A 27,842-nucleotide genomic window follows, 5' to 3' on the forward strand; every position below is an offset into this window, starting at 1 on the left:
AGGGTGCCAGTCATCTTGCATTCATGTGGTTTAAATCACAGCATCAAACAGTGTTATGTTGCTACAGAGATCAATAACAATCTATTTGAAAAATGGATGTGGATAAAGTGCATAATATCGCATGACACATCTTTGGAGACCTGAAATTCAGGATTTGATTGAAACTGGAAAATTCTATACTACTGATTTATATGTCATCCTAAGTAAAACTATTAATTTAAAATGTTTTTCTTTGAATTTAGCATTAACTTGATTTTATGAAATATCAAGATGTAATGTAGAATAATTCCTTGATGTCCATGGCAGAAGTTCAATAGTGACAAGTGAAAGAGCTGCCATGTTTTTGAAGCAACAAGCGAAGAGATGCTGGAGTAATTCAGAAGTGCAGAAGAACATGGAGAAGGAGCAGTCAGGCTGACTGAACAGCACACACTCCAGGGCCTACACCTCTCTATGCATACCACCATCTCTTTGTAGAGATTTTATCTAAGCATGACTGAGATGATCTCTAATTTAGGGAGGTTCTTGGACACCTAGCCTGGACCACTGTTAGCTTGGCCAAACATCCCAGTCTTATATGTTAAATATGCACAGATCAATTTACAGGGTATATGTGGCACCTATACTCTGAGTGCTGGGATGTATATTAGCACATTGCATTGCTTATGTACAAGTTCCAACCAGGAAATTCCACACCTGAACCTTACCTTACCTAAAGAATCTCCATTCTTCCTTATCTTAGACCTGTGATCCTGTTATCTTGGACCTGTGATCCTCTAAGATGTTGAAGCTTTGTGAGGTTCCTGAAGAAGAATGTATTGCCTTGTTTTCTCAGGGATAATCCTACCTTCTGTTGTGCAAGTACAAAAGTAAAAGTGTGATTTATATACAAAGAGAAAAGAATGCTGAAAAATTCTGCTTTCAAATGCACTACAAAATTCATTTGAAAATTGCGGTAATAAAAGAGGAAAAATAAACTCTGACCTAGGGAGAGACAGTAGAAAATCATTCTACTTGTTCTGTATTCATTCATATGTAAGCCACTTTTAGCTGGCTACTGCAATCTAAATTCAGTTTCACTCTGCTTTAAATTCTGTTTTAATAAAAGGAATCTGCAAGTCTTGGAGAAGGACAACCTGTGTACAGTGCAGCTGTTTTTTTTTTTGTTTTTTTTTTCCCCCAACATCTTATTATTCTCTGCTAAAACACATGCACAGGTACATGTGAACTAGAGGCAATGGCCTTAAGTTGCACCCGGGGAGATTCAGGTTGGACGTTAAGAAATACTACTTTTCCTAAAGAGTGGTCAGGAGCTGGAATGGGCTGCTCAGGAAGTGGTGAAGTCACCGGCCCTGGAGGTGTTCAAGGAACATTTAGATGTTGTGTTGAAGGACATGGTTTAGAGAGAACTATTGGTGATTGGTAGACGGCTGGACTGGATGATCTTCTAGGTCTTTTCTAACCTTGGTGATTTGGTGATTCTATGATTCTATGTGCATTCACTTCCTTTCAGAGGATGTTTTATACAACTCATTTTTTTTAAAGTTCATTATCATATGGAGGATTTACTTAAAAAAAAAAAAAAAAAAAAAAAAAAAAAGGCATGTCAGATGTAGACTGTGTTAAAGGCCAGGCCAATAAGCCTTCTCAGACATCAGACATACCCATTGTTACTGGTTTAGTAGTGGCTGACACATTTGGCTCTACTGGGATTCTCTCACCTCTTGCTTTGTTAAAAAAAGTGTCCATGGTTGATAAATGTAGATAATGCTGACTACACAGGAAAAGATTTTGAGGGAAACTTTGGACTACAAATGGAATAGTACAGTAAGGTAATGCCACTGAGAAAGCAGTGTATTAGTTGGAAAGCTGTCTGCAGGACACCAGCAGCAATTCAACGTTACTCCCCTCGAAAGAACTGTAATCAAAGTACTAGCACAACATGCAATAAGAGCTAAACTGGGAAATGAATAATAGCACAAGAAATCTGGAAAATAGGACAATGTATGAAAAGCTGAAGGCAGTGAGAAGAAATGGGATGAAATCTTCCCTTTATAAATAGAAGTTTACCTCAGTGAAATGTAGTAGTGGCAAGTTATTGACTCTGGGGATGGGAATGCAGAACAAAAGCAAATTAAGTAATCTTCATAAAACCAGAATAAGATCTCTGAAGATTAGCAAACATTGTGCAGTGATTAAAATGGTTCAGGACCTGAATAAGTAAGTGAAGCAGTCTGTGAACTCTTTATTACTGGATTTTTTACTGAAGAAGTCAGACAAACCAGGACTACTGTTGTCACATAGCGGGACATATATGAGATGCTGTCAGGTCACATTTTATCCCTTATTTCTAGGCTTAATTTGCCTTTGGAAAAAGCCTCTGAAGAGGATAAACTCTGATGATTCTTTGAGTTATCTTGCAGCTTAAGAATATAAAGATTATATCAGTAAGCTCTAGTATATAAAGTACAATGTTCTATCTTGCATATAAAAGACGTTGTGTGAAAGCAATTTTTCCCTTCTGGGATTCTGAGTACATGTTGGGTGTTTTATGCCTCTATTATATTTGAAAATGGATGCTTTTGGTGTTTAATGATGTTCCAGTGTCAATGCCTCCCATTCATGGTATGCTAAAGGAAATGTAATGACTGCAAAGTTCCAGTTGTGTATGTTGGATTCCTCTTGCTGGATTAGAAACTGTTTGAAATCACTAAATAATGTGAGTATTCTACTTCTGTGTAGAGGTTGCGGTGCCATCCGCAACCGGCATGGTGCGGTATACAGACCATCTAGAAATAGTCCTCCAGTAAGGCTTTTCTGTCATGACCGCAGTACTGAAGTTCTAAGAATTAAGAAATCTATCAGTGAGCAAGTAGTCTGCCAGGAAGAGTATGCAGATTAGGTTGGTGAGAACGGGACTTTCATATGTCTGTTTTACTTTTGGAGGTTTGGGGTTTTCCTTTGGAGGGCATTTCTGAAGAACTGAGTCTGGCTGTTGCATGAAATGTTTCATGCAGCCATAGTGCTGGCTACATGTTCATCGATAGGATGCTCCAGCCAACATAGGAACCCCACAGCCTGTTCTTTTGGCTGCCACTGAGGAGACAGCACAAAGAGAGTCTTCAGAAGTTTTTTCTGGGCCTACTTCATTCCTACAGCCAAAGACACTTAGTTACTGCAGAGCTACCATCATCTTAACTGTGAACTACACTGGGGAATGTTTCTGGTATAGATGAGTATATAGTCTCTGAGCTCTTAAATATGCTTCTCTAATACTTTCAGACCTAGCACAACAGAAATACTTTCAGACCTATCACATCAGAAATGCTTTCTTAATGGAGTGGGTTTGAACTTTTAAGAGTTTAATATGCTGTCTCATTCAACTATACCAGAGCCAGTGAGAGACAAGCTTTGAATAGTAAAGGTTATATTAACATATAAAGCAGGAAGGTAACCTACAGACAATTGTCAGATGTGATAAAATGCAAGCAGTGACATGCACAGACTTTAAATATAACTTCACCAAAGCTCTTGTTTGGTCAACACACACCATGGCTGTTGAGCTGGGTGAGTGCTTATGGCATGATGTATATAAAAAGAAATTGAATCAGTACTGGTCAATTTGTGCTCACTAGCAACCAAATCAGACTTGCCTGTGAATTTGTGCACTTTCTGCTGTCAGGTCCCTAGCAAATCAACATGGAGAAGAGAAAAGTAGCACTGACTTCCTTCCCTAAATGAAGAAGAGATGAGCCACAGGGACTCAGGTCAGGGCCTGGCTGCCCATCCTGTCCCACTGCCCCAGCCAGGAGCTGGGCATTGGGCATCTCCCTGAGGACAGACCAAGACTGGACATAGCTCCGTGGGTGGGGATATGGGTTGGAGCTGGTGAGGTAAACTAGGGTCAGATATGTCTTGGAAGGGCTGGGCAGGGCTGTAGGGATGGTCAGAGCCAAGGTCAAGTGGGCGGTTAGTCCCCAGGAGATGGTATGGACCATCAGAGTCCATGGCCAGGCATAGTATGTGACACAGCTCAGGTGGGACCAAGGGCAAGAGGCTGAAGTTAAAGCAGCACTTCTGAGGCCTCTTCCAAATCCCTCTCTGCTGAAGCTCTGTCCCATCAGACAGCCTGCAGCTGACTGAATCCCAGCCAAGGAATGCACTCTGGGCCTGATGGAGGGGCTGCCATGGAAGGAAGGTCAAACACTTAATTGATGACTCAGAAGAAATAACTCTACCTTTCCAATGGATCATACCACTTCCTTAATCATGATTCCAAAAAGATACTGAAGGAAACTGGAACTAGGTCCGAACTGCAGACAGACTTCAGGTCTGACCCAGCTCTTACACCATGAAGAGTAGCACAAACCATTTGGCTGCTTTTTTTCACACTGAAGAAACTCCCCTTCTCTCAAAGACATGGCGGAAAATAAATCTTTTGGCTACTGCCTAAACATGACCTAGGCTGTGTATAAATGTCTACAGTTGCTTCCTTGTGAGCAAGACAGGATAACAGGAGAAAAAAACAAAACAAAACAAAATAAAAAAACATAGGGAGAAATAGAAATAATCATGCTAGAAGTCAGCCAAGGCTTCAGGACCAAATCTGCAGTCAAAGGTGCTCATTTTTACTAGTTCTACCTTTTCTTTAGTCACTCTCTCCTTTGAAGTACTGAGACAAAACAGGAGTTGCTGCAGTCACAAGTAACTGAACTGAACGAATCAGAGCAATTTCAGATGAATTACCTCTTAAATTACCTCCATTACCACAAAGCAGGTGTGATTTATAGCTATGTCATCCATGGGAATGGGGGAGTGGTACAGCACAGAAATGAAGGGCTGTGGCCAGGCAGAGGGGAGGAAGGCTTTCATCAATGCCCTGCTTACACAAGGGCTCATCTTGCCTTGTTCTTCCAGCAGTATGTCATAAAGTTCCTTTTTTTTTTTTTTTTTTTTTTTTTTTTATTTCCCTGGAATGTAAAATGGCCTAATTCATGCCTTTAATCCTGCTGTAGGGCCCTCAGTAAAATTTGTGCACACGACCAGGTCAGAATAGGTAAACTTAAATACTGATTTCTGACTTTAACTTTCAGGAAGATGAATTAGAAGAATGCATGGCTGACCTATTTTTTTTCTTTTTCCCCCCAAAACATGTATATTAAAGGGTACATGCTTTTCCAAACAGTGAGAAGATGAACAATTTTTATAATACCTGATTCAGCAACAGATATACAAACATATATGTGAGCAACCCCAATGAATTCAACTATGGAAACAAAATGCAGCACTGAGACTATTCGTGTTCTTTATATTCGATATTTGCTTACATACCTTGTGGGTTAATATACTCCTCTTGCAGAAATGAAAGCTGAGCATCTACTTGACTGTTAAGCAATATAGCTAATACAAACATTGCTGGATGTGGCTCTGGGCAGCCTGGTCTAGTGGTTGGCAACCCTGTACATAATGGATGTACAATGGGGGATGGAAACTAGATGACCATTATGGTCTTTTTCAACCCAGGTCATTCTATGATTCTATGATTCTATGATTGCAAAGTATCAGCCCAAGCTGAATGAGCTGAATGAAAAATAATGGAAGAATGATGATTTCTGGCAGATGAGGGAAAAAAAAAAACCAAAACCACAAAGTGGCTGGAAGCACTCTGCTTTGTGTGCATATGTGGTTTTCGATTTTGGTTTGGTTTGAGATTATTTGTTTTTTCTTTTCCAAGTGAAACAAACCACAGCACATTGGGTTCATTTTGCAAAGGCTTCATCACTTGTACTTTGTCTATGATATTGCCAAAGGATTTTTTTAGTTGCATTTTTGTCAAGTGAAATGATTGGCTAAAGAGATATACGTAACACAGCTGCCTTTAAACAAATGAATTATACTGCTGTTAAGACTGATTAGATCTATAGGAATGATCCTCTGACTAATTTCCCACTTCAAAAATGAGGATATGGTTGCCAAGCCACTCTCCATCATCCTTCAACAGTCTTGGATAACAAGAGATGTCCTGGTGGACTGGGAGACTGGCAAATGTGATGCCCATCTTCAAAAAGGGCCAGAAAGATGATCCTGTTAGCTACATACTGATCAGTCTCACCTGGGTGCCAGGGAAGGTTACAAAATGGATAATCTCAGAGGCTAAAGGTCAACCAGGGGATCAGGCCCAGTCAGCATGGGTTCACGAATGGTAGATCCTGTTTGACAGACCTGACTTTATTCTATGACAAGGTGACCCGCTTAGTGGATGAAGGTAAGGCTGTTGATGTGGTCTACCTGGACTTCAGTAGAGCCTTTGATATTGTTCCCCACAGCATCCTCAAGGAGAAGCTGGCTGGCTGTGGTTTGGATGGGCATACACTCTGCTGGGTGAAAGACTGGCTAGATGGCCGGGCCCAAAGAGCTGTGGTCAGTGGAGTTAAGTCCAGTTGGCAGCCGGTCATGAGTGGTGTCCCCCAGGGCTCAGTATTGGGCCACTCCTGTTCAACATCTTTATTAATGATTGTGATGAGGGGATTGAGTGCACCTCAGTAAGTTCACAGACGACACCTAGTCAGAAGGGAGTGTCGATCTGCCAGAGGGGAGAAAGGCACTACAGAGGGACCTGGATAGACTAGATTGATGGGCCAAGGTTAACTGTATGAGTTTCAATAGGGCCAAGCGTTGGGTCCTGCATTTTGGTTGCAACAACTCCAAGCAACTCTACAGGCTTGGGGAGGAGTGGCTGGAAAGCTGCCTGATGGAAAGGGACCTTGGTGTAGTGATAGACAGTCAGCTGAATATGAGCCAGCAGTGTGCCCAGTTGGCCAAGAAGGCCAATTGTGTCCTGGCTTGTATCAGGAATGGTGTGGTGAGCAGGACCTGGGAAGTAATCCTGCCCCTGTACTCGGCACTGGTGGGGCCTCACCAGTGTTCAGTTCAGTGTACTGTGTTCAGTTTTGGGCACATCAATTCAGAAAGGACATGGAGGTGCTGGAGCAGGTCCAAAGAAGGGCAACAAGGCTTGTGAAGGGCTAGGAGAATATTCCCTACAAGGAGAGACTAATGGAACTGGGATGGTTTAGTATGGGGAAGAGGAGGCTGAGGGGACACCTTATTGCTTTCTTCAAGTATCTGAAAGGTGACTGCAGTGAGAGTGGGGTTGGTCTCTTCTCACTGGTGACAGGTGACAGGATGAGGGGAAATGTACTCAAGTTGAGACAGGGGAAGCTTAGGTTGGAAATCAGGAAAAATATTCCTTACAGAAAGGGTTGTTAAGCACAGGAATAGGCTCCAGAGGGAGGTGGTTGAGTCACCATCCCTGAATGTGTTTAGCAACTGGTTGGATGTGATGCTCTGGGACATGATCTAGCGGAGGGTTGTTAGAGTTAGGGTAGTATGGTTAGGTTGCAGTTGGACTTGATCTTTAAGGTCTTTTCCAGCTCAAGCAATTCTATCATTCTATGACTCTATAGTTCTATAGTAACAGAGGAAAAAAATGTCACCTGATGTAGTTTATTAACAAACCCTGCAATTTTGTTATAATATCAAATTGCAGCTCCAAAATATTAAATTTTCCAATTATCAGTTATGGTACAAATATGTACAGTGCCAGATCCTGAAAAGTAGGCTTTGCTCATTTAAAAATAGACTTCAAGTTGCATTTCTTCCAGTGAAACAGAGTATGTTAATGTCAACACCCACTCCCTGACTTTCTTAACATCAAGATGACAACCCATTAGATCTCTAGGAAGACTAATTGTTACTTTCTATTTTTACAAACTTTGTCTGTTTGTTGTTTTTAATGGGAAGGAATAGATGAAAAAATATAATGTGTTTCTTTGGAAGTAAGCTTGTACTGTATGCAACAGTTTTTCAGAAAAGAAGAGGAAGTACAGACTAAGGGACAATTTCTTTCTTTAAGATTTCCACCTTTAGCACTGAAATTTTCCTTCTGGATTTTTCTCAAGGCCATGTTACTAGACTTGCTGTGATGATATGTACTGATTCTTTTTCTGTTGTCTATGATAGTTACTCTTTGTGTTTTTAGTAGAGATCCTGGTTGTGCTAGCCATCCAGCTCCAGAGATGGCCTCCTTCCAAAGAGAAGTCACGCAGGACATCAGTGTGAATTGAATTCAAAATCACAAAAAAATTATCTATCTGTTATTTCTGTACTTGTTACACATTTTGCTGTATGTGTAATTCTTTATAACGGAATAGTGTAGAGTAGTGCCTTAATAAAATTTCTTCATCCACACTTATTGAATGCTCTGTTGTACAGAAGTCAGAACAATTTAGGAGATTGCTGATGCCTTCTGTAGTAAGAAATTAATGAAACTTTTCTTTCAGAATCCCCAGTGTTGCAATTAGCACATAATTCTGTTTCAGTTCAACTGAATTTTAATAGTTTGTAAACAGTATTTTTTTCTTCACTGGCAATTCTAGAGAAAATTTGATACTCTGCCAAAATAATAATATCACATTAGTTTTCCAAGGCAAAAACCACACAGTACCTGCAGCACTAATCTGTACCCTACAGGAAGGTGCTGGCATATATTGAAAAAACATACTGGCATCATGCATAGGAAGCATCATAAGACATAAGAAATTCAAGCTGGCCTTCCTTTCTCTGTACCAATGCAAGGCTTCACAATGTCATTTCTAATTTCTTTGAGTTCTCAAATTAAACAGCTACTGTACACTGCAGCTATCAATAGACAACACAAAAACACATTCCATCCCATCCAGGACAATGCCTCCTGCTACTAGATGGTGGAATAAGTCAAATCCTGGTAAAATATGCAGGTAAAACTATTGAGTAAATGCTCCAGGTAGATTGCCATTTTTTAAATTTTTAATTTCTTTTTTTAATGGGGAAATAATAATATATCAAAGCACAGCATTCTGAGAAGACTAAGTTCTAAGAAACCACAGAGGACTGATGTGAGTTTTAAAATGTGCTTTATTTTTCCTTTTCTGATTATGCTATTTGAACTCATACTTAAAAATTGATTATAGCCCATTTTGTCTGCTGATCTTGTACAGTGGTCATTTTGAGAAAAGGTAAAAGGAACAGTGACTGTTTCTAATTTTTCTCTGCAAGCTGGCATTTCACATTTTTGTTCCACAGTTACTTCATCTGTTTTGAGAAAGCCAGTCTGAACATAATTGTATTTCTAAATGAACTGGGTCAGTCTCATTAATATGCTCACATTGTTGATTTGGAAAAATGTCCACTAGGCTTATTGTGCGGCAGAGAGGCCTTCTAAGCCCGACATTTTTTTGCTTTCTTTTTTTTTTTTTTCCTTCTCTCAGAAAACCACATTTTGCATCTTCAAGACCTAAAGAGGTGTCAAAGAAATCCTATACACCAAAGGACAGCTCACTTCCTCAGTTATAAAGCAGGATGTGGTTGTGCCTCGTTCTGGATAAGAACAATTTTTGTTACACTTAACCACTATTACTTTATATAGTGGCAGTAAAATCCACTGGAAAAGATCTTTATCTTCCTTTAGGCTGGTCTCTTTTGCTCTATTACTGTCATTCATACAAAATAACACTTAGTAAAAGACCACTACAGAGCTGAATATACTTGATTTCAGTATTTCCCCTTCAAAAGGAGAAATGCCTCACTCACTGGTGTTCTTACAGTAGTAGTTGTCACTCATACTTTCATACTGTCCGTATAATTGAATTCAACACTAGCTCCTAAAATTTATCCTGCGATGTGCTGTGATCCAGACTGATGTTTTCCACGACCTTTGATTTCTACTTATTAGTCATAAGATTCATTAGGTTATGCCATCTATTTTCTTGGTTGTCAAACTGAAGAGTTGTGTCAATGGAATTCAGTTCACCCAGAACAACTACTGTCAGCTGCTTTTGCCACAGGAGGTCTGATGCCCAGTGAAGTCTGTGACAAATCTGGAGAATGTTAGTAAGAAGACACACCTTTTTTTCCAGTTCCACTGGTAAACTTTAATTTGACTCATCATCCTTGGTTGGATTGCATCACATTTTATATCTTGCTTAAGATTTGATGAAGTCTGGAGTCTTCTACAACTACATCTTGTTTTTATTTTCAGTGGATTTCTGGAAAAAAAATATATATATATATATATATATATACATATCTGTGCTCTTAGGGGGAAATGAAGATTGCTATTAATTTCTTCACTTTCTCTAGTGATGTTGCATGAAGTATGATTCATTCAAAAGTGGCTAGGATGAAAACTGCCTGTTTTTCTTGGTCTTCCTGGGACGCTGTATAATCTTCAGCATAACTGTGCAAAGCAGTTTCTTTGTGCCTGACAGTGTCACAATCCCAAGACTTTTAACCACCTTCTTTATTTCATTTTTTTTTTCTAGTCTTTCTCTCCTTGGTTGAGTCATTGTTGCAAATTTTTTTTTTCATTTTTTTCCTTTACTTTTGAGAATATCTGCAAATGACTTTTTTTTCTGGACTGTCGTCTTATGAATCTTTATAGCATCTGTTTCAAGTTCCCCAGTGATCATTTCTACATCAATAATATCAAGTTCCTTCATCTTGTCAGCAGTATCAAAGTTGTCTATTGTTCCAGTGGGAAACCTCTTTGATATGTAGCTCCTGACAACATCTTTTCATTTGCTTATAAGAAATTCTTAGAATATTTTCATGTCTATCTTTTATTGGCCCTCAGGAGCTCCAACTAAAATAATTTATAACTTTTTCTGATTGACATCTCTTTTGTACATATTTTTAAGGTCTGCTACTTTCTCTGCCTAAATTTAGGTACAGCATGAACATAGGTATATACTTTTTCCTGATTTAATAACTATTTGAAGAGTTTCCTAAGATATGCTTGTGTTTCTACTTTTTGCAACTTTTTCTTCTCATGCCTTGACATTCCTCTTAACCAACATCTCTAAAGAGACTCAGCTTTGATTATTTTCATTTGATGATGATGTCCCATATGGCTTCATCAGTCTGTTCTCACTGTTCTAGAGATGATGGAGCTCCAAGCATTTTAGTAACATGATTCTTTTGCATCATCCTCTATATTATGACATATAAAATGTCATTTTTACTGGAGAAAGAGTGTTAAATCTGGAAACTTAAATGTTTCTGATTGTTTTGTTCACAAATTATTTCTTTGCTTTCAGTGGCAGTGCTACTCACTGCTCTGCTTTTCCATTTCATTCCTCCTGGAAGGAGAAATAAAACACGGTCACTCTAGTTCTCCATGATACCACCTGGTGATACCACAGCTACTCTATAAATGTGGACATATACAATTGTAATGTATGTTCTTCCAGTTGAAGATTCATAAGCCTTTTCCTACTATCTTCATGTGAATCATTTCAAGATGTGCCACAGCCTGCTTCTAACCATAAGCTACTCATGTGCAGTCAGCTACAGCCTTTCTCTGTGTGCATTCATTCCACTAGAAGGAGAGAGGTGACTTGGTGCATATCTTTTGTGTTCATTAGCTTGTGGTGATCAGCTGAAACTTCATTACCTGCAAATTCAAGTACAGAGAAGGAGTCTGCTTCTCAGCTGAATAACTAAAGCTTTTCAACACAGAGAAGGAAGCAAGTTTCTGAATGAACTTTCAGGCATTCTGCTACATTATTCAGAGGTCTCTGGATTGATGGATACTCCACAAGTACTCAGTGTTTGAATATGCATAAGCAATAATATAACCTTTGTAATTCTGAACTCAACACTTTCAGAATATATATGCATTGGTGAGCAGCACTATTTGATTATAACTCTACTGTTTGATCTAGTCTTCACTGAGGTCTGCTGTAAGTGTGACTGTTTGCAAACCAAAGGGCCAATTAAATAATTTTGTTGGAACTCTCTGAGGTGAAGTATGTAAACATGCCATTTAGTTAGCTTATCAAAAATCTTTTGGAGAAGTGTAGTATAAAAATATTTGTAGGAATACTAACAGATATTCCAGTGAATTCTTGCCTTGCATGTAAAAGCGACCCTGAAATTTCATGCAGATAACAGGATTTATAAGTGGCAACATGATACCCTGCAATAATATTTTTTCCAGATATAGATAAACGGTGAAGTGACCAAAAAAAAAATTAAAAATAAATAAATAAAATTGTAGGCTAGTAAAGATTAGCAAAAATATTGGAAAACAGTGGAAATACTCTAGAAAAGCAGAATTTATTATGAATTCTATGAATTACTATGAATAATAATATTATGAAAAAAAGATAAAGCCCAATGAAGTCTAAGTCAGTACAAGAGCATTGTATTTAATGTAGCCACATCTTGTATGCAGATACTTCATTCTCTCTTATCTATATGCAGTTTCTTCTGGGTTTTCAATTACTGTTAACCTTTTAAGAAAAACATCAAGTCATTATGGACAGCACAATTAAGAACTGTACTTACTGTGCAATGGTGGTCAGAAAAGTTAATAAGATGTTAGGCTGAATTAAGCATGAGACAGAGAATAAATAGGAAAAGATAACATTCTTTTATGTATGATATTCCAAACTCACCTTGGATGCTGAATTCAATTTACATTGTATTATCTCAAAACAAGGGAATATAAAAAATGCAACAACCTCCCAAAAAAGAGCAGTAGAAGGAATTCATTAGAGTTATGAATGAGTGAGGTAATCACATCAGGACAAATCAAAAAGTCCAGGACTATTTAAAATGGAAAGATGTTAAAGAAGTAGTGGAAATATAGGTAGAATTATAGAGAGAAAAAATGATTCAATAGATGCTTAATCAGTAATGTCATTTGTACCTTCTCATAATAATAGAACAAAGGAGCTGTATAATTGCTTTCTGCAGTTAGACAGCAGCTTCATAATGTTCAAAAGAAAGTCCTTTCCTTTTCTGTAATGAAAAATTAACTTGTGGAACACAATGATGCAAGAAATTGAGCAAATAGCTTAGTGTAATTCAAGAATGGATTGTAGTGCTGGGAGGCAATAAGAAAAGGCTATGCAATCACACAGAATAAAGTAAACAACTCAAGTCATCAATCCTAATGCTTCTAACCATAAGCTACTTATGTGACAGTATTCTTGTTGTTTCATCATTACTACAACTATGATATGAAGAAACAGTGTCGTCACAACACTGGTAAAACCAGAATGGTCTGAGGCAGTACCCTGAGCTGTGACCATCAGTTTGTTCCCACGTGTCATCTCCTAAATCCCCAGCAGTGGATATCACTAACATGAAATCACCACAAATGTGCTCTTTGCCCATCTTCTCATGGTCACTCCAGGGGAAATTGTATTTGAGACTATCCATTCACGTTACTGCAGTTGCTCTGTAATATTGTTTTTGTGGATATGTTTAGAGGTGGTAGTGTAGGACTTTTAATATTTTGCAGAGCACTGTAACACAGTGCCAGTTTTTTACCTAACAAGCAAAGGGAAGAGTGGATGTCACTTCTCATTTTCCCCATGTAGGTCCCTTTGGTGGAAGTTGGTCGTGCCAGGGGTCTGAAGAGTTGTACAGCCTCTGAAGTACAGAGGCTGTGAAGGTCCTTGTTTCTCAGCTGAGATGCACATAAGAAAGGGTCACTGCACAGTCACATTAACATCAGGGACAAAGTATTCATCTGGCAAGCGAGCCCACAATATGAATGAGTGTATGTAGGAGGAGATTTGTAACACAGGCTTGAATGCAAAGCATGCATTTCAGGGTTTATTGGTTGCTATGGAGTTCAACTGAAGTAGAAGGTGTAGGCAAACCACCTCATAGTACTTATGTATAGAAGACCCTCAGGCAGAAATGTAACATGATGAATATTTCTGTATCTTTAAGAAAGCCACTAAGAGGGAATATTTGGATGAAAAAAGAATAAACTGATGCAGTTTTTTTTTTTTCCTGAAAGCTTGTTCATTTCTCCTTCATTGGCAATGGCAGAGCCATCCATATCACCTCAAGGATGAATTCAAAGCCAGACAGATTTCTGTGGGTGACTGGCATCCATTCAGTTATACACTAAGTAGTGAATTTCTAATGCTGTTAAACATAGTGCAGATCTCATCTTAATCTATTCCATTCTTTGTACAGAACACATTGCTGGACTAAGTGCTTCCACAGAAAAAAAAAGATCATTACATTTCTCTATCCAGCCTCTTATCCTGGATATAAAGTTATTTGGGAATTTTATTTGTAGGCTCACATTGATGCTATCTGTTCACTAAAAAACAGGAGTTTCACTCAACAGGAATTTCATGTTCACATATTCCACTGCCACAGAAAATTAAAAAATCTGCTATTTGGTATGACAAAGAAGGGGGTTGTGCCCCGCAGTATGAGAAAAAATTCTCATGTTGTTGTTGTGTATAGAATTTCTCCTGTTAGGAACCGAGGAATTATTCATATTTTTGCAGCTAATGTTTTCAGACAGCTTTCAATTGTTCTACAGAGAAAGTTACCCATGGCTGGTCAAAATATTTGTTATGAACATTTGCTGTGAATGTAATCCATTTGCTTTGTAAATCTTTGACAAGTCTTGCTAATTTCTGCGCTCATATATGCTATTCACATCTCACACAGATGAGACAAGTGCTTTTCAGCACATGAGACAGCTGTGAGCTCCTCTGCTCAGCTGTTCACCTTCTCTGGCGCATGATCAGTCAAGTGAGTCACCAAGTTTATTCATGATTCTTCATTTTGCAGTTATTCTTCTTAGTTATTCTCCAGTCAGTGGTTGCCCTGAGTCCCATTCAGCTCATACATGGGGTTTTTTTCTCATCAAAAGGCCATCACATGTAAGATCAAGTCCCACAGTTGTTGGACTGACTGCCGTCTCCTTTCACTGGTGGAAAGGTAGGGTAGCCACTCATGATGTGCAGGGACTTGTTATGAACCAAGGCATAAATTGACTTCAAAAGCCAACAGTAACTAGATTCCAAGGGTTCTTCCATGTATACCATATTTTGGCTGTGTGTGGGAACAATTCAAAGTATTTCTTTCCTTCTCCAACAGCACTGATTCAAGGTCAGGCTGGAACAGGCTCTGAGCACCTGATCTAGCTGCAGATGCCCCTGTTCACTGCAAGGGAATTGGACTAGATGATATTTAAGGGTCCTTTCCAATTCAAATGATTCTATGATTCTATGAAATTTAGTGTTGTTCATATCTCCCTTTCTAAATCTTTCCTTACAGCTGCTTCAGTTTTGGTTAGCTTAGATAATTCGAGCCCATATTTTTCTGCTCCTTCTTTCCAATTCCTCTCATGCTTTTCAATCCCAGTAGAAATACTCCTGGCAGCACAGTGACAACTCGTCCCCCAGCTAGAAGCTAAGGAGGCATTTCTGCTCTCCATAGGTGATTTATTGTGGAGAGGGAACAACACAAGTCATAGACTTTTACCTGACTTGTTCCATGTTTTGTGAGGTACACTATACTGTCTTCTCTTAGTTGTTCAAATAGTCTCATGACATCAGTTTTCTATTCTTTTGTCTTCTGTCTGCTTATGCTATGCTATGTTTTTGTAAGTTCACTTCTTTTTTCAATTGAAAAGGTAATACATTCTTTAATTTGGTATCCCAAGTCAGTTTGTAACAAGTAAGAAAATCCCCTTAATCTGTATTTGCATTTAACTAAGCCACCTTTTAAGTATTTTGAGTTAAGTATTACAGGAAAGAGCCTCATACAACATATTCACTTTGAGACATAAAACTGAGTTTTCTGCAACTGCCAAAAAAAATGACATTGGCCAAACTTTGTTAGCTTACTGCCTTGTGGGACAGTCAGGATTTTTAGTGACAGTTTGTTTTGCTTACTACCAGATATGTATACAAATTGAGAGTAGCCTGGCTGAGAAGGACTTAGGGGTTCTGGGTGATGAAAAACTTAACATGAGCAAGCTCTGTGCACCTGCAGTCTAGAAGGCAAATGATATCCATCAGAAGAGGAGTGGTCAGCAGAGCAAGGGAGGTGACTGTCCCTCTCTGTTCTGCTCTCGTGAGGCCCCATCTGGGCCTAGCCTTGGGTTCCCAGCACAAGAAAAACACAGAGCTCTTGGAGACGGTCCAGAGGAGGGCAACGAAGATGATACAAGGGCTAGAGCACCTCTCCTATGAAGATAGGCTGAAGGAACTGGGCTTGTTCAGCCTGGAGAAGAGCAGGCTATGGAGGGACCTCATTATAGCCTTCCAGTGTTTGAAGAGAGTTTATAAATGAAGCAAATCAACTTTTTTTTACACAGGTAGATAGTGATCAGATGAGGGGGAATAGTTTTAAGATAAAGGAAGGGAGATTTAGATTAGGCATCAGAGGAAGTTTTTTACTGAGAGAGTGGTGAGGTGCTGGCAACAGGGTGCTCAGAGAGGTTGTGGATGCTCTGTCCCCAGAGATGTTTAAGGCCAAGTTGGACGGGGCCCTACGCAATCTGATCTAGTACTTGATCTAGCAGTTAGCAACCCTTCCTATGGCAGGGGGTTGGAACTTGATGATCCCTGAGGTCCTTTCCAACCCAGGCCATTCTGTGATTCTATGATTCAGGCAATCTTAATGGTTTCAGCTGCCAGTATTTCTGCACGTTTATACTTTCAACGGTTTGAATAATTCAATTAATTTAACTGCTACGTTTGAAACACAGCCTGTGCTGAACTGTTTAGAGCAAGTAATACCAAAAACCTTTACTGATGTTATCTTCTCAGAGATTCTTGCAGTGTGTCTTGACTTCTTACTTACCAGTAGTCCCTCACCTTTATTTTCCAGGTATCTCTTCAAAATAGCTGGTGGCAGAGACATGCAAATAGATCTTTAATTTCCCTGCAATGTCTTTATCCCCTTTAATTGTTCCCAGTGCACCCTGGTACTCTACCGAGCCTTTTGATTCTCTCACAACCTGCTTACACCTCTTATAATTAAGTAATTTCTTCTTACTTATTTTCATGTTATGCCTTTGGCTAATCTCCCCATCAAATCCCTCTGCTAAACCATTCTCAGTTTTGTTTTACATTATTGTGCCATACCACTAGCTTCTGTTGGGCTAACTTTCCATTTTCCACAGGATATTCGAAGAGCCTCTTTTGTGGTACCTTCCCATTCAGCCAAAGCAGATACGCCCTTTCCCTTCTTTCTCCCTTTTGTAATTCAGGGGCATGTGCAAATCTTTTGTAACTCATTAATGGCTCACTTCAGCAGGCTTCATGCTGAATCTTTAAAGCACTTATACATTTCCTTTTGTGCAATAGTAATTTATTTAACTTTTTTTTTTTAAAAGTCTTTTTTTTTTTTTTCTTCTGAGGGAGTTAAACTGGAAGGGGGCGGGGAAGGAGCTGGAAAAAGGAAGGGAACATTAAGCAAGGAACAAAAGAGATGGACTAATAGAAAGTAGTTCTGTGCTCATGCATAGAAAATGATTTGGATGCAAATCAGTCACACAGCTGAATGATCTGTCTCAAAGCCTTAAGATTAAGGAGCAGAGGGCTTCAGCCTCGAGTGGCACTCTGATTTCTATCCAGTCCTTGCATTCGGCAAACAGCAGGCCTGCAAACTGCCCACCTGGAAGACTTCCGTGCTGCTTTCATGTCTCCTTGTACTCAGCTGAAAAAAAGTCTTTGTGTTGACTTTATGTCATTCGGGGTGTCTTAAAGCAGCAAATATGGGGAGGTGGAAGGGATCTGGGCAGGGGACAACCAGATTAGTGACATGTTGAGGAAACTGGATAAACTATTTCCCAGGCAAGTAATTTCTGCTGAAAGTATAGGGAAGTACAGGTGGGTAATTTTTTGATAACCCAGTAATTTGTGTAGACAACTAAATAATGATTTGAATTCCTAAGCATAGGATCTGAAAGGAAGATTTTTCTCAGTCAAATATTTCACTGTGATTTTAAGTAAGTGGATTATAAAAAAAAATGCCTTGTATGCACCGTTACCATGCAGCATTACTGAAATAATTATTCATCTTTTAGAAGCGTTAGAGGTAGCAGGGTCATGAATCATTGAATCATAGAATGGTTTGGGTTGGAAGGGACCATTAAGATCACCTAGTTCCAACCCCCTGCTATAGGCAGGGACACCACCCTCTAGACCAGGCTGCTCAAAGCCCCATCCAGCCCGGACTTGAATGCCTCAGGCAGGCACATTCACAACATCACTTGGCAACCTGTTGGGGATAGGCCTTGTTGTGCAAAGACTGGGATCATTCCTTCTACATAAGTAGGAAACTAGGCAGTCTATTTGTAACCACAAAATTTATATTAATATTGCAAGGACTTATTTTCTTTTTTAGATATTCCTCTTTGAAGTGGAAAGAGTAAAAACTAACAAAAAACTGGTAGAGTATATCCAGAAGAGCAGGGATTTAAATTGATAGCCTGAATCTCTTTCACTTCACCACAGACAAATATTTTCCCAAAGTAGCTTAACTAAAATCTATTGTAAGGTATGCCAGAAGAATAAAAAAGATTTAATTCACGGTTTATTTTGTCCACCAGTGAACAGAACTTATCACATCAAGCAGAGGAATGTGAGCTTCAGATTTGGAGCACTTTAGTAACACCTCTGAAATAACTTTCTTTTCAAAAAGAATTCCAACAGAAAAAGATTGATTTTCCCTCCTTCACACATACCCCATCTGCAGCAAAGCTGACTATCTGGAGGTTTGAAGATAACTGCCACCATTGATTTGGTTCTATTTTTTTTCTTTTTTTTTATGCTTTGTCTTTAGGAACTCCTTCATAGATATCCTTCGGGCTATCCTACTGTCCTTGGAAGTTCTCATTGAAGATCAGGAGCTTCAGATAAATGGCTTCATTCTAATTATAGATTGGAGCAACTTCTCCTTCAAGCAAGCCTCCAAGCTTACACCATCTATCCTCAAATTGGCCATTGAAGGTTTGCAGGTAGGTGGAGGGCACTGTGTGCCTGCATTTTTTGTTACTGCAGCCAGAGGTACATGCCCCAGCACTGGGCAGGGTGCAGAGGCTGTGGGAGACAGTAATCCAAAATGCTTGTATCCAATTCACTTACAGCACAGATTGATTTTCAGATGTTTTATTTTCACTGTCTTCTGCTTCTTTTTTTTTTTTCTTTCCAGCTGTAAATCATTGTAACCAATATATATGTGTTACTTACTGCAGCGTTAAGAAGGATGTTTAGAGATTTGAGGTTTAATCCATTGGAGAAATCAAGGGGATTAAAATTCATCAACATCTGCCTTCTGGAGTGTGCAGCTCACATGCAAGCAAAACTGCATGAAGAGGGAGGGTGAGGGAGAGGAAGAGAGCCATTCCCTCAACAGCCAGAAATGTGTTGTCATATTGCTTGCATGGATGTGTTTGAGTCGAAGGGAAATGAGGAAGACAGGCTCCCTTTTGTGCTCTCACTCTGACTGCCTTAATTTACCATACAGGATCCTGTCACATTACAGTTTGGACTGTTCAGGGGCTGCACATCCACTTGGTGCTTGCAAATAAACAGCAGCAAATTAAAACCTTGTGCTGTTTCAGAGTTAGGGAGAAAGTGAAGGCAAAATGACTGGAACCTGATGGAACAACTAGAAGATAGGTATGGGCTGTGGTGCTCAGGATGAACTTCAGCCGTTTCCATTTGATTCCAAGTCCACCTCCTCTGTTAGACCTGAGTTGGATTTTTAGACTTGAAGAAGTCTGACATCACCTTATTAATTGTGGACATTTGATACAACCTCAGAACTACTCAGGTTGGAAGGACCTCTGAAGAGCATTTCTTCCAACTCCTTTGCTTGAAGCAGGGCTGACTCCAACTTGAACCAGGCTCAAGGACCGCATTTCACATAGCTGCATATCTAAAAAGCAAGATTTTATAAATGATTGTGTTTCCATTTTATTTTTAGTACTTTTTAGGTATCCTGCAGTGATAATACCTCAGCAATAATCTTCCCTGGTGTGTGTATTTTAGATTTAACAAATACACTGGAAAGAACAATTTGTTGAACTACTTTTTGACTAACAAATTGCCTATAATTAGATCATGATTTTCTTTACTTTATGCTATTATTCAGAACTAAGGCAGCAAAATCTGCCAGTAATTTCTATCCTTTGTTCTCCTTTGTAGGGATTTTTCAGCAATTCTAGCAAATTAGAAAGTCAAGCTGTGCAATTAGTTCCTGAAAGACAAGGACAGTACCTTATCTTCTCCTGATGCTGCTATCACTTCATCTGCATTCCTTTGCAGAATAACATTCTGTGGTTTAAAAAAACCCCCACTTAGAAGGAAGATAAAGGCATGTGAAATTCAGAAGGAAATCAAATATCAGCAAGACGTTCTTGTGCTCATCCAATCTGTTGTACTGCCAGCTCTCTAGCAAGAGGCCAGTCCAGTCTTTACCATATCCCATTTCTGCCCAAGGCACTACAGGCTGTCTCTCTATTGCATGGGAATGAGGGGACGTGTCCACCTCATGCCAGATTCAGGTCTGAGCAGTGGAAAAGAGAGCTGTTCCATTCAGACCCACTTTCCCCTACTGTGCTCATTCACAAGTGTTTCTTCATCATTCCCAGATGGAGATGCCCCCAGGATATTTGCAGTAGTTGGCAACAGTACCTTTCTGGAAGCATCAAGGCCTGAAAACATCAATGCTGACCTTATAATTATATCATTAGCCTGACAACCCGTGCTGGGCAATTTAACGAAGGTGACTTTCTTCTTCTGATGGTTGTGTATTTCATTTCTCATTTGAAGTCATGTTACTGCCTTCTGCAAGTTAAACAGAAATATAACTTTCTATGAAATGCACAAGTGTCTCTTTCTCTAACAACCAAGCAGTAGGAGTTGTGTATGTTGCACTCCAGTTTATAAGGTTTGGGAGCATGTCATTCATGCTTGGTTTTCCTGTGCAAGTTGATCCTCATGGATCCCTTCCAGCTCAGGATATTCTTTGACTCTATGACAAATATAGCAAGTGATGGGATTCTGTTTTAAAAAAATTTTTTGGCTCTTATGTTTGTTGTTGAAGTAGTTTCAGTAACACTTTGTTTCATTATTATTTGAAAATGAGATGACATTAAACTAATGTAAAATTTATTTAAAATGCAGTTGAAATGCAGGCATGACCTAGATATAGAAAAAGAAGAGTCACAAAAGGAGTTGTACTGAAGTTCATTGAAAGTAAAATGGTCAAGTTCTGCTCTTGTGAGTTTTGATCATATCTGAAACAGATTGAAGTTGTTTCAGTTCCTTGTTATGTCTCACATCTATGGCACTGTGCACATAAAGATGCTTAGACAGGCAGATTAAATGGATATCCAAATCCTCCTTCTTATGAAGAGATTTTGAGACATATTATATCCTATATATGTCTAGTAGATGGAAGGAAAATATATCTTGCAATTTTCTGTGGGGTGTTGTAGTAGTTGCAGAAAGCAACAGTGGGGTTGAGCCTGTATGTCCACATGTTGTTATCTAAGTCAGGAAATTCTAGCCTGTCTGTAGTTTTAATGCCATAATTGAACCATTTTCCCATAGCTTTGTGAAGTTCTCATTTGATTCACTATCTCAGTCCACGCTTTTGTGAAATACAGAACCACTAAGAGTACATAGTTTGTATTTTTTTCTTACTTTCAAATTGTTTTGAACCAGTGACTGTATTGGCAGTTCTTTCTTCTTTCCTTTTCTTTTTTCCTTCCTTTCTTCCTTTCTTTCATTCTTTCTTTCTTTCTTTTTTTTTTTGTTTGTGTGTGTGTGTTCATTTTTATTTTTTTCCCTTGAATTATTAAAAAATTATTGAAAATTATTGATTTTTTCCCTTGAATCCCCACACTGCTGGAGTGTGTCATCACTAAGTGAAAGAAACAAACCTTACATAGTGCATGTGATAATGAATCCTGTATTGCAAGACCACTACTGGTCAGACCTCACAGACTGGCCTGCAAAGATTAATACATTGCTATTTTACAGGGTGCTCAGTTCCAAACATTGTATAAGTCCGTAAATACTCAGAGATTAAAGATTAGTTACATCATCACTTGGTCTTTCTCATTACACTATTTGACTTTCTGCTTGCTCTATTTAAATATCCATGTTTGCTACTGACCACTGGCTTGAAAACCTCTGATAAATATGAGAATTAGGAAGGAACTTGATGTGGCAACTCCTTGTGATCATAGGACCATAGAATCATAGAATCATTTAGGTTGGAAAAGACCTCTAAGATTATCTAGTCTATCCATCAGCCCATCACTACCATGCCCACTAACCCACATCCCTCAGTGCCACATCTACACATTTCTTGAACACCTCCAGGGATTGCGCACCTTCCTGGGCAGCCTCTTCAAATGTTTCACTATACTTTCTGAGAAGAAATATTTCCTAATATCCAACCTGAATCTCCTTGGTGCAACATGAGACCATATTCTCTTGCGCTGTCACAAGTTACCTGGGAGAAGAGTTCAACCTCCATCTCACCACAACCTCTTGTCAAGCAGATGTAGAGACTGATAAGGCCTCCCGATTCCCTTCTCCTCCATACTGAACAATCCCAGCTCCCTCAGTCACTCCCTGTAAGACTTGCGCTTTGGACCCTTCACAGCTTCAGTGCCCTTCTCTGGACACTTTTCAGGACCTCAGTGTCTTTCTTGTACTAAGGGGCTCAAAATTGAACTGCAAGAGTTTCATTGAATATAGCCTGGGTGTGCAGTGAAGTCCAGATTTTTAAAAAAAGATATAAAAACATCTATTTATGTTTTGCTTGGAGTATGGAGCTGCTTTGCCTGCAGACAGGACTTTTGATTTTAGGGTGGATAGAGAGACACTGTTTCTTCTGCCTTATCCAGCTGCACAGCTACATCGTGAAGCTGTGTATGTGCTCACATGTATTCAGACAGAACCCCCAGGCTAATCTTCTGAGTTGAAAGGCAGCAAGTTCTCCAGCAGTGTCCAGAAATACCCTCAAACTTTCAAAACATCCAGCACAAGCTATGATATCACCTTTGATTGAAAACAAAGCCAGAAGGCTACCAGGAACCAGCTGAGTAGCTTACAGCACAAATCAGCTGCCTAACCAAAAGGCTGACTTGCCCCAAGCCTGTCAAGATACTGAAACTAGTAGGATGTATAGTTATATCCATGGTTATATCCTGAACATCTTTGGTGCTTGTTGTTATTGTTTTTCGCAGGTAATTCTGTAACATGAAATTACAATAATGTATGTAAGGGCAGTGACTCTTAAAAAAGCCTTACCTCTACTCAGTGACACTGATGAATCACTGCAGGAGTGATCTTTATTTCCATATTCAATAGCTCTTTAATTCAGATTTCACAATCACAGCCGCTAATAACAGTATCAACAGCAAACAGGGATCTGACCCCAGATATTCATTGCTAACAGCCTGACAGAAGCTATGACCAACAACACCCACCAGGAGATTAATTAAAGTTATTTTATTATTATTATCATTATTATTTTAGATTATCTTCAGTTTGTCATCATGCAGTGAAAACTGAATACTCCTGTTTAAGGAAATGGAGGGAAATGAAAGAAAATAAGATGATGTTGATTTAAGAACACTTTAATTAGATATTGGTAATGACAAGATTCTGAAACAAAAAGAAGAAATGAAATAAAACAAGGGAAAACTTTCTAAACTTCTCTTAGAAAATTAATGTTTAAGTTCTATTTGTCTAGAATAGCACTGATGTGGAAATCAAGTCAGATAGTCAAGCTAATGGGTTTGTTTGGGCATTACTGGATATTATCTCACTTTGAAATCTGGAATGAGATAACAGATTAGGGACAATGCAGCACACTTAGAATTATGTGGAGCTTTTCAATCTTTAATATAAGGTGCGGTTTTTTAAAATGTAAAGTGGTTTTCCTCCTACTGTAAGTATGTGGGATTACTGAGAAACTTAATGTCAGTTAACTCAGAGAAGCAGATTACTTGTCTCTCAACACTGTTTTGTACAACCAAATATTTTTCATGTTCTGCTTCAGAAGGAATAAAATACAAAATATGCTGAAGTGCAGGCTAGAATGTAGAACTTACTGGAAAAAAGTGTAGTCCAATATCATGGCAAAAGTGTATTTTGTTTGTTTTTCTAAATGCTAGAGCTGATAAAAGTTTTCCAGTGACTTTTTTTTTTTCCTTATAACAATGTTATTTTGTCAAAATAGAGGTATTATGTTAAAATATATTTGTTTCAATATATATTTGGTTTTTTTTTCAAAAATTTTCTGCAAAATAAATCGTAAATATGCTTGCTTTCTAAAATTTCCAACAGAAAAATCAATATACTTAATATTCCGTTTCATTATGAGTGGCAAGAAGTGCTTGAATTCTTTCTGATTTGTTACCAGTTCTTGTTTATTCAAAGTTGAAACCATGCTGAGATTATGGAATAGTATTTCAGATCAGCGTGTCATGGTTAACAAGCATGACCAAGTCTTTGATGTGATCTAACTGGGGATCTAAACAGAGCCCAGGTAACGACCATATACTTGGATACTTTGCCAGACCCTCTGCTCTGCAAGCTTGATCTTTCCTTCACCAGCCCTGGAGCAACACATTTACGCATGGAAAGCTGAAGGAGGTGTGATCTCAGAGATGGCCTTAGTACTTCCAGTTGAATTCTTTATGACTTGAGTAAAGGAAGCAAGTTCTGAGTGACCTTACACAGGAAGTGTAAGACAGCCAGTCTTTCATGGAGTTTCTAATCATAGCGTTGCTGTTACATGATAGTTTAGAGTGAGAATCTACATTATAAGAAACTGAAGAACACCCTAAAAATGTTTATTCTAGTTTTGTCTTTCTACAGAAACCTGTAGTGTAGGGAGAAATCCATCTATGCTATAAACCTACAGCGCTGTTATGTCTTGTCAGGTATTTATAACAGCTTATATTAAGGGGAAGATGCAAAGCTCTCTATCATTGCCTACTGAAGGTAGAGCAGCTCAAATCCTCAGTCATTGATGCTGGGCAAGTAAAATCACATATAGGGGTGTGCACACTTACCCAGACAAGTACGAGTAAATAAACTTAACATCTAGTGTAAAAATAAAGGTAGACCATAAAATAGTATTTCTGAGACTGCAGACTCAGACATCACTCATTCATTAGTTCATCTTCTCAGTCTTTCAGGCTGAAAATCTGAAAGACAAAAATTGACAGATAGCTGAGGCCAGTTTCTTGGGTGGGATTACTAGATGGGACTTACTCTGCATGTCTGCAGAGTAATGCTGATTTATGGAGCTGAGAATCAGCATCTTTTTCCTTCCCCTGTCAGTACAATATTTGCATCAAGGTAGACTGGTTTTATTTTTTAAATTCAGAATTTATATACTTGTAAACAATAAAGGAAATCTTTACATTTTGGATTTTACATGAAAGCCTTGCCATTATCTTTCTTAGGAGAGTGAAACTGAAGGAAAAAGAGACATTCTAGACTGGGCCCTTACACATGAACAGTGGTTTCTGGTAGTGACCAGAGAGCAAACAATTCCTTCAAAATATAAAAGCAGGATTTTCCTGTGACCTAATCAGCACAAACATCTAATGACGTTCATCATCTGGAAAATGACTACAGGTTAGAATTCAGCAGATGCTATAAGGTTCTCAGCTTCCCAAACATTTTACCAAAAAGCTTAATTTGAAATCCACTACTTGTATGAAATATGTGCGCATATTTACACAAGTAGTTGGATTAAACCATTTGCAATACAAGCACATTAAAAACATACAATTTTTTTTTTCCATTAAATGCTTTCTCAAAAGTTTCAAAATATGTTTTTTTTTTCCTTCAGTATTAAAGACCTTCATGTTAAAGACCTTTGCTGGACCGCTGAGCATGAAGTCACAGCTAATGATGAGCACTTAGTATCCATTGAAACAAGGTCAGCTTGAGTCATTCCAGAAATGCTCATGTTATCTGTCTGCAACAGCTGTTGTGATATGCAGAATGAGTATTCTCTGAGCTGTCAGTGAGAGTGCCTTTGAAATTTTATGAGATGAGAAAAGGGATTGACTCATTATATGTAAAATAAAGGTAGATAAACAGACTTTACTCTGCAAGAGAAGGCCTGTGCTCTTTGTGTGCCCATTGTCTCTAGGGAGTTGACAGGAACAAGGAAGAAGTAGAGTACAGTGGGCAGTAGATGCCTATTTGTCACATGAAGACTGGAATTAACTACTTAGTAAAATTGATCAGCACAGCTATGTTTGCCAGCTGGAGGCTTTTGGGTTTTTGGCTCTGGATGAGGATAAGCTGCATTTGGGAGAGCTCCAGAGGCCAGTGAGTTAACCGGAAAGACTTTTTTTTATATAAGTTATTACATTTTAGTAAAGGTCTCATGGAGTTTGTATTAAGAGTGGGGCAGGAGGCAAATACTCTATCAGTCCTGGAAAGGAGACAGAAAAGTTTGCAATACTGTGTATTGCAATAGGTCTGCTGGAAAAAAAATATGTTTCTTACTGGTATCCAGGAAGCAAGCAACCAGAGTTGATCTAGTCATATCTGAAAACTTTGCATGGATCTGTGCAAAAGTTGCTTATATTTGATATTGAGTCTTGGTCATATGTATTTCTTAAATCTTTTTTCCTCAAATAGAACATCGAAACAGGCAAATTCACATGTATTAATTTATATTATCCCCCTCCTCATTGTTTTCATAGAAATTCAGGAGTGATGCTGCTGTAACAACAGTTTCCTTTCCTTCTTCTACAATACCAAAAGCTGTTTCTGAGTGAAAGCATCCTGAAAAGAGTACTTACTACAGATGCCTTCTTATAAGAAATTGTGCTAGGTGGTGTTGTTGTTGTCATTTTAAATACAAAAAATGTTTCATACACAAAACTGGATCTGAAATAATCATAAAATAGAACATTTCAAGTTGGAATGGGCACATAAGGATCATTGAGTCCAACTCCTAAGATGCAGTAGTAACATTTCACTGAAAGCTAAATGTAAACAGAGGTGGAACGGGTACTATTTTATATGAGATGTGGAGTGGTAATGGAGGCAGATATGGGTAGGGAAACAGAAGCTGGAGCAAGAGGTGAATCATAGAATCATAGAATCACCAAGGTTGGAAAAGACTCACAGGGTCACCCAGTCCAACCATCCACTCATCACCAATAGTTCTCACTAAACCATGTCCCTCAGCACAACGTCCAAATGTTCCTTGAACACCTCCAGGGTTGGTGACTCCACCACCTCCTTGGGCAGCCCATTCCAGTGCCTGACCACTCTTTTTGAAAAGTAGTATTTCCTAACGTCCAGCCTGAACCTTCCCTGGTACAGCTTGAAGCCATTCTCTCTAGTCCTATCACTAGTCACACGAGAGAAGAGGCCGACCCCCAGCTCACTACAACCTCTCTTCAGGTAGTCATAGAGAGCAATAAGGTCCCCCCTGAGCCTCCTCTTCTCCAGACTGAAGTGACAGTATGACTGGAAACTCTGATACATGGCATGAATGACCATGGGTCTCTGGCTGCTGCAGTGCAGCTCAATGAGACACAGAACTTTGTGTTTCCATTCTGCCACCCCAGGGAACATGATAATTTCTGGTGCAAGTTTGGCAGCAGATCGCTGCAGGCAGGAACATTTTCAACTTCTGTAACTGTTTAGTAAGTCTAGAAAGGAAGTGGTTCTGAGAAATATTTGTGTGCTTGCTTTTTCCAGTTATGTGCAGAGAAAGGACATTTCTACAACACATAGCAATTTCATTTAAAGCTAAGCCTGTTATTTATATCTCCACATATACCAAAGTACTTATAAAATTCTCGGTATTGGTTATGTAGTATGGCTAGAAGAGACCGCATTGTATTCAGCAAACTTGAGTTGAAATTGCAACAGATGTCAATTTGCCATTACCTTGTAATTCCAGCCTTGTTGCATCTTGGCAGGAAGTAATTTCCCATTTGATAAGTTCTGCAGTCT

At 38.9% G+C, this 27,842-nt stretch overlaps 1 protein-coding gene across 1 annotated transcript in view; it reads left to right on the forward strand.

Annotated features, from left to right (window-relative positions):
* Positions 1-27,842, forward strand: part of CLVS1 (clavesin 1) — a 97,552-nt gene that overhangs the window by 17,898 nt on the left and 51,812 nt on the right. The window contains exon 3 of the mRNA XM_419223.8: positions 18,658-18,832. Within this exon, the coding sequence (XP_419223.2) occupies positions 18,658-18,832 (175 nt within the window). The remainder of the gene's footprint in view (positions 1-18,657; positions 18,833-27,842) is intronic.

Source organism: Gallus gallus, chromosome 2 (genome assembly GCF_016699485.2).
Source record: "Gallus gallus isolate bGalGal1 chromosome 2, bGalGal1.mat.broiler.GRCg7b, whole genome shotgun sequence".
NCBI lineage: Eukaryota > Metazoa > Chordata > Aves > Galliformes > Phasianidae > Gallus > Gallus gallus.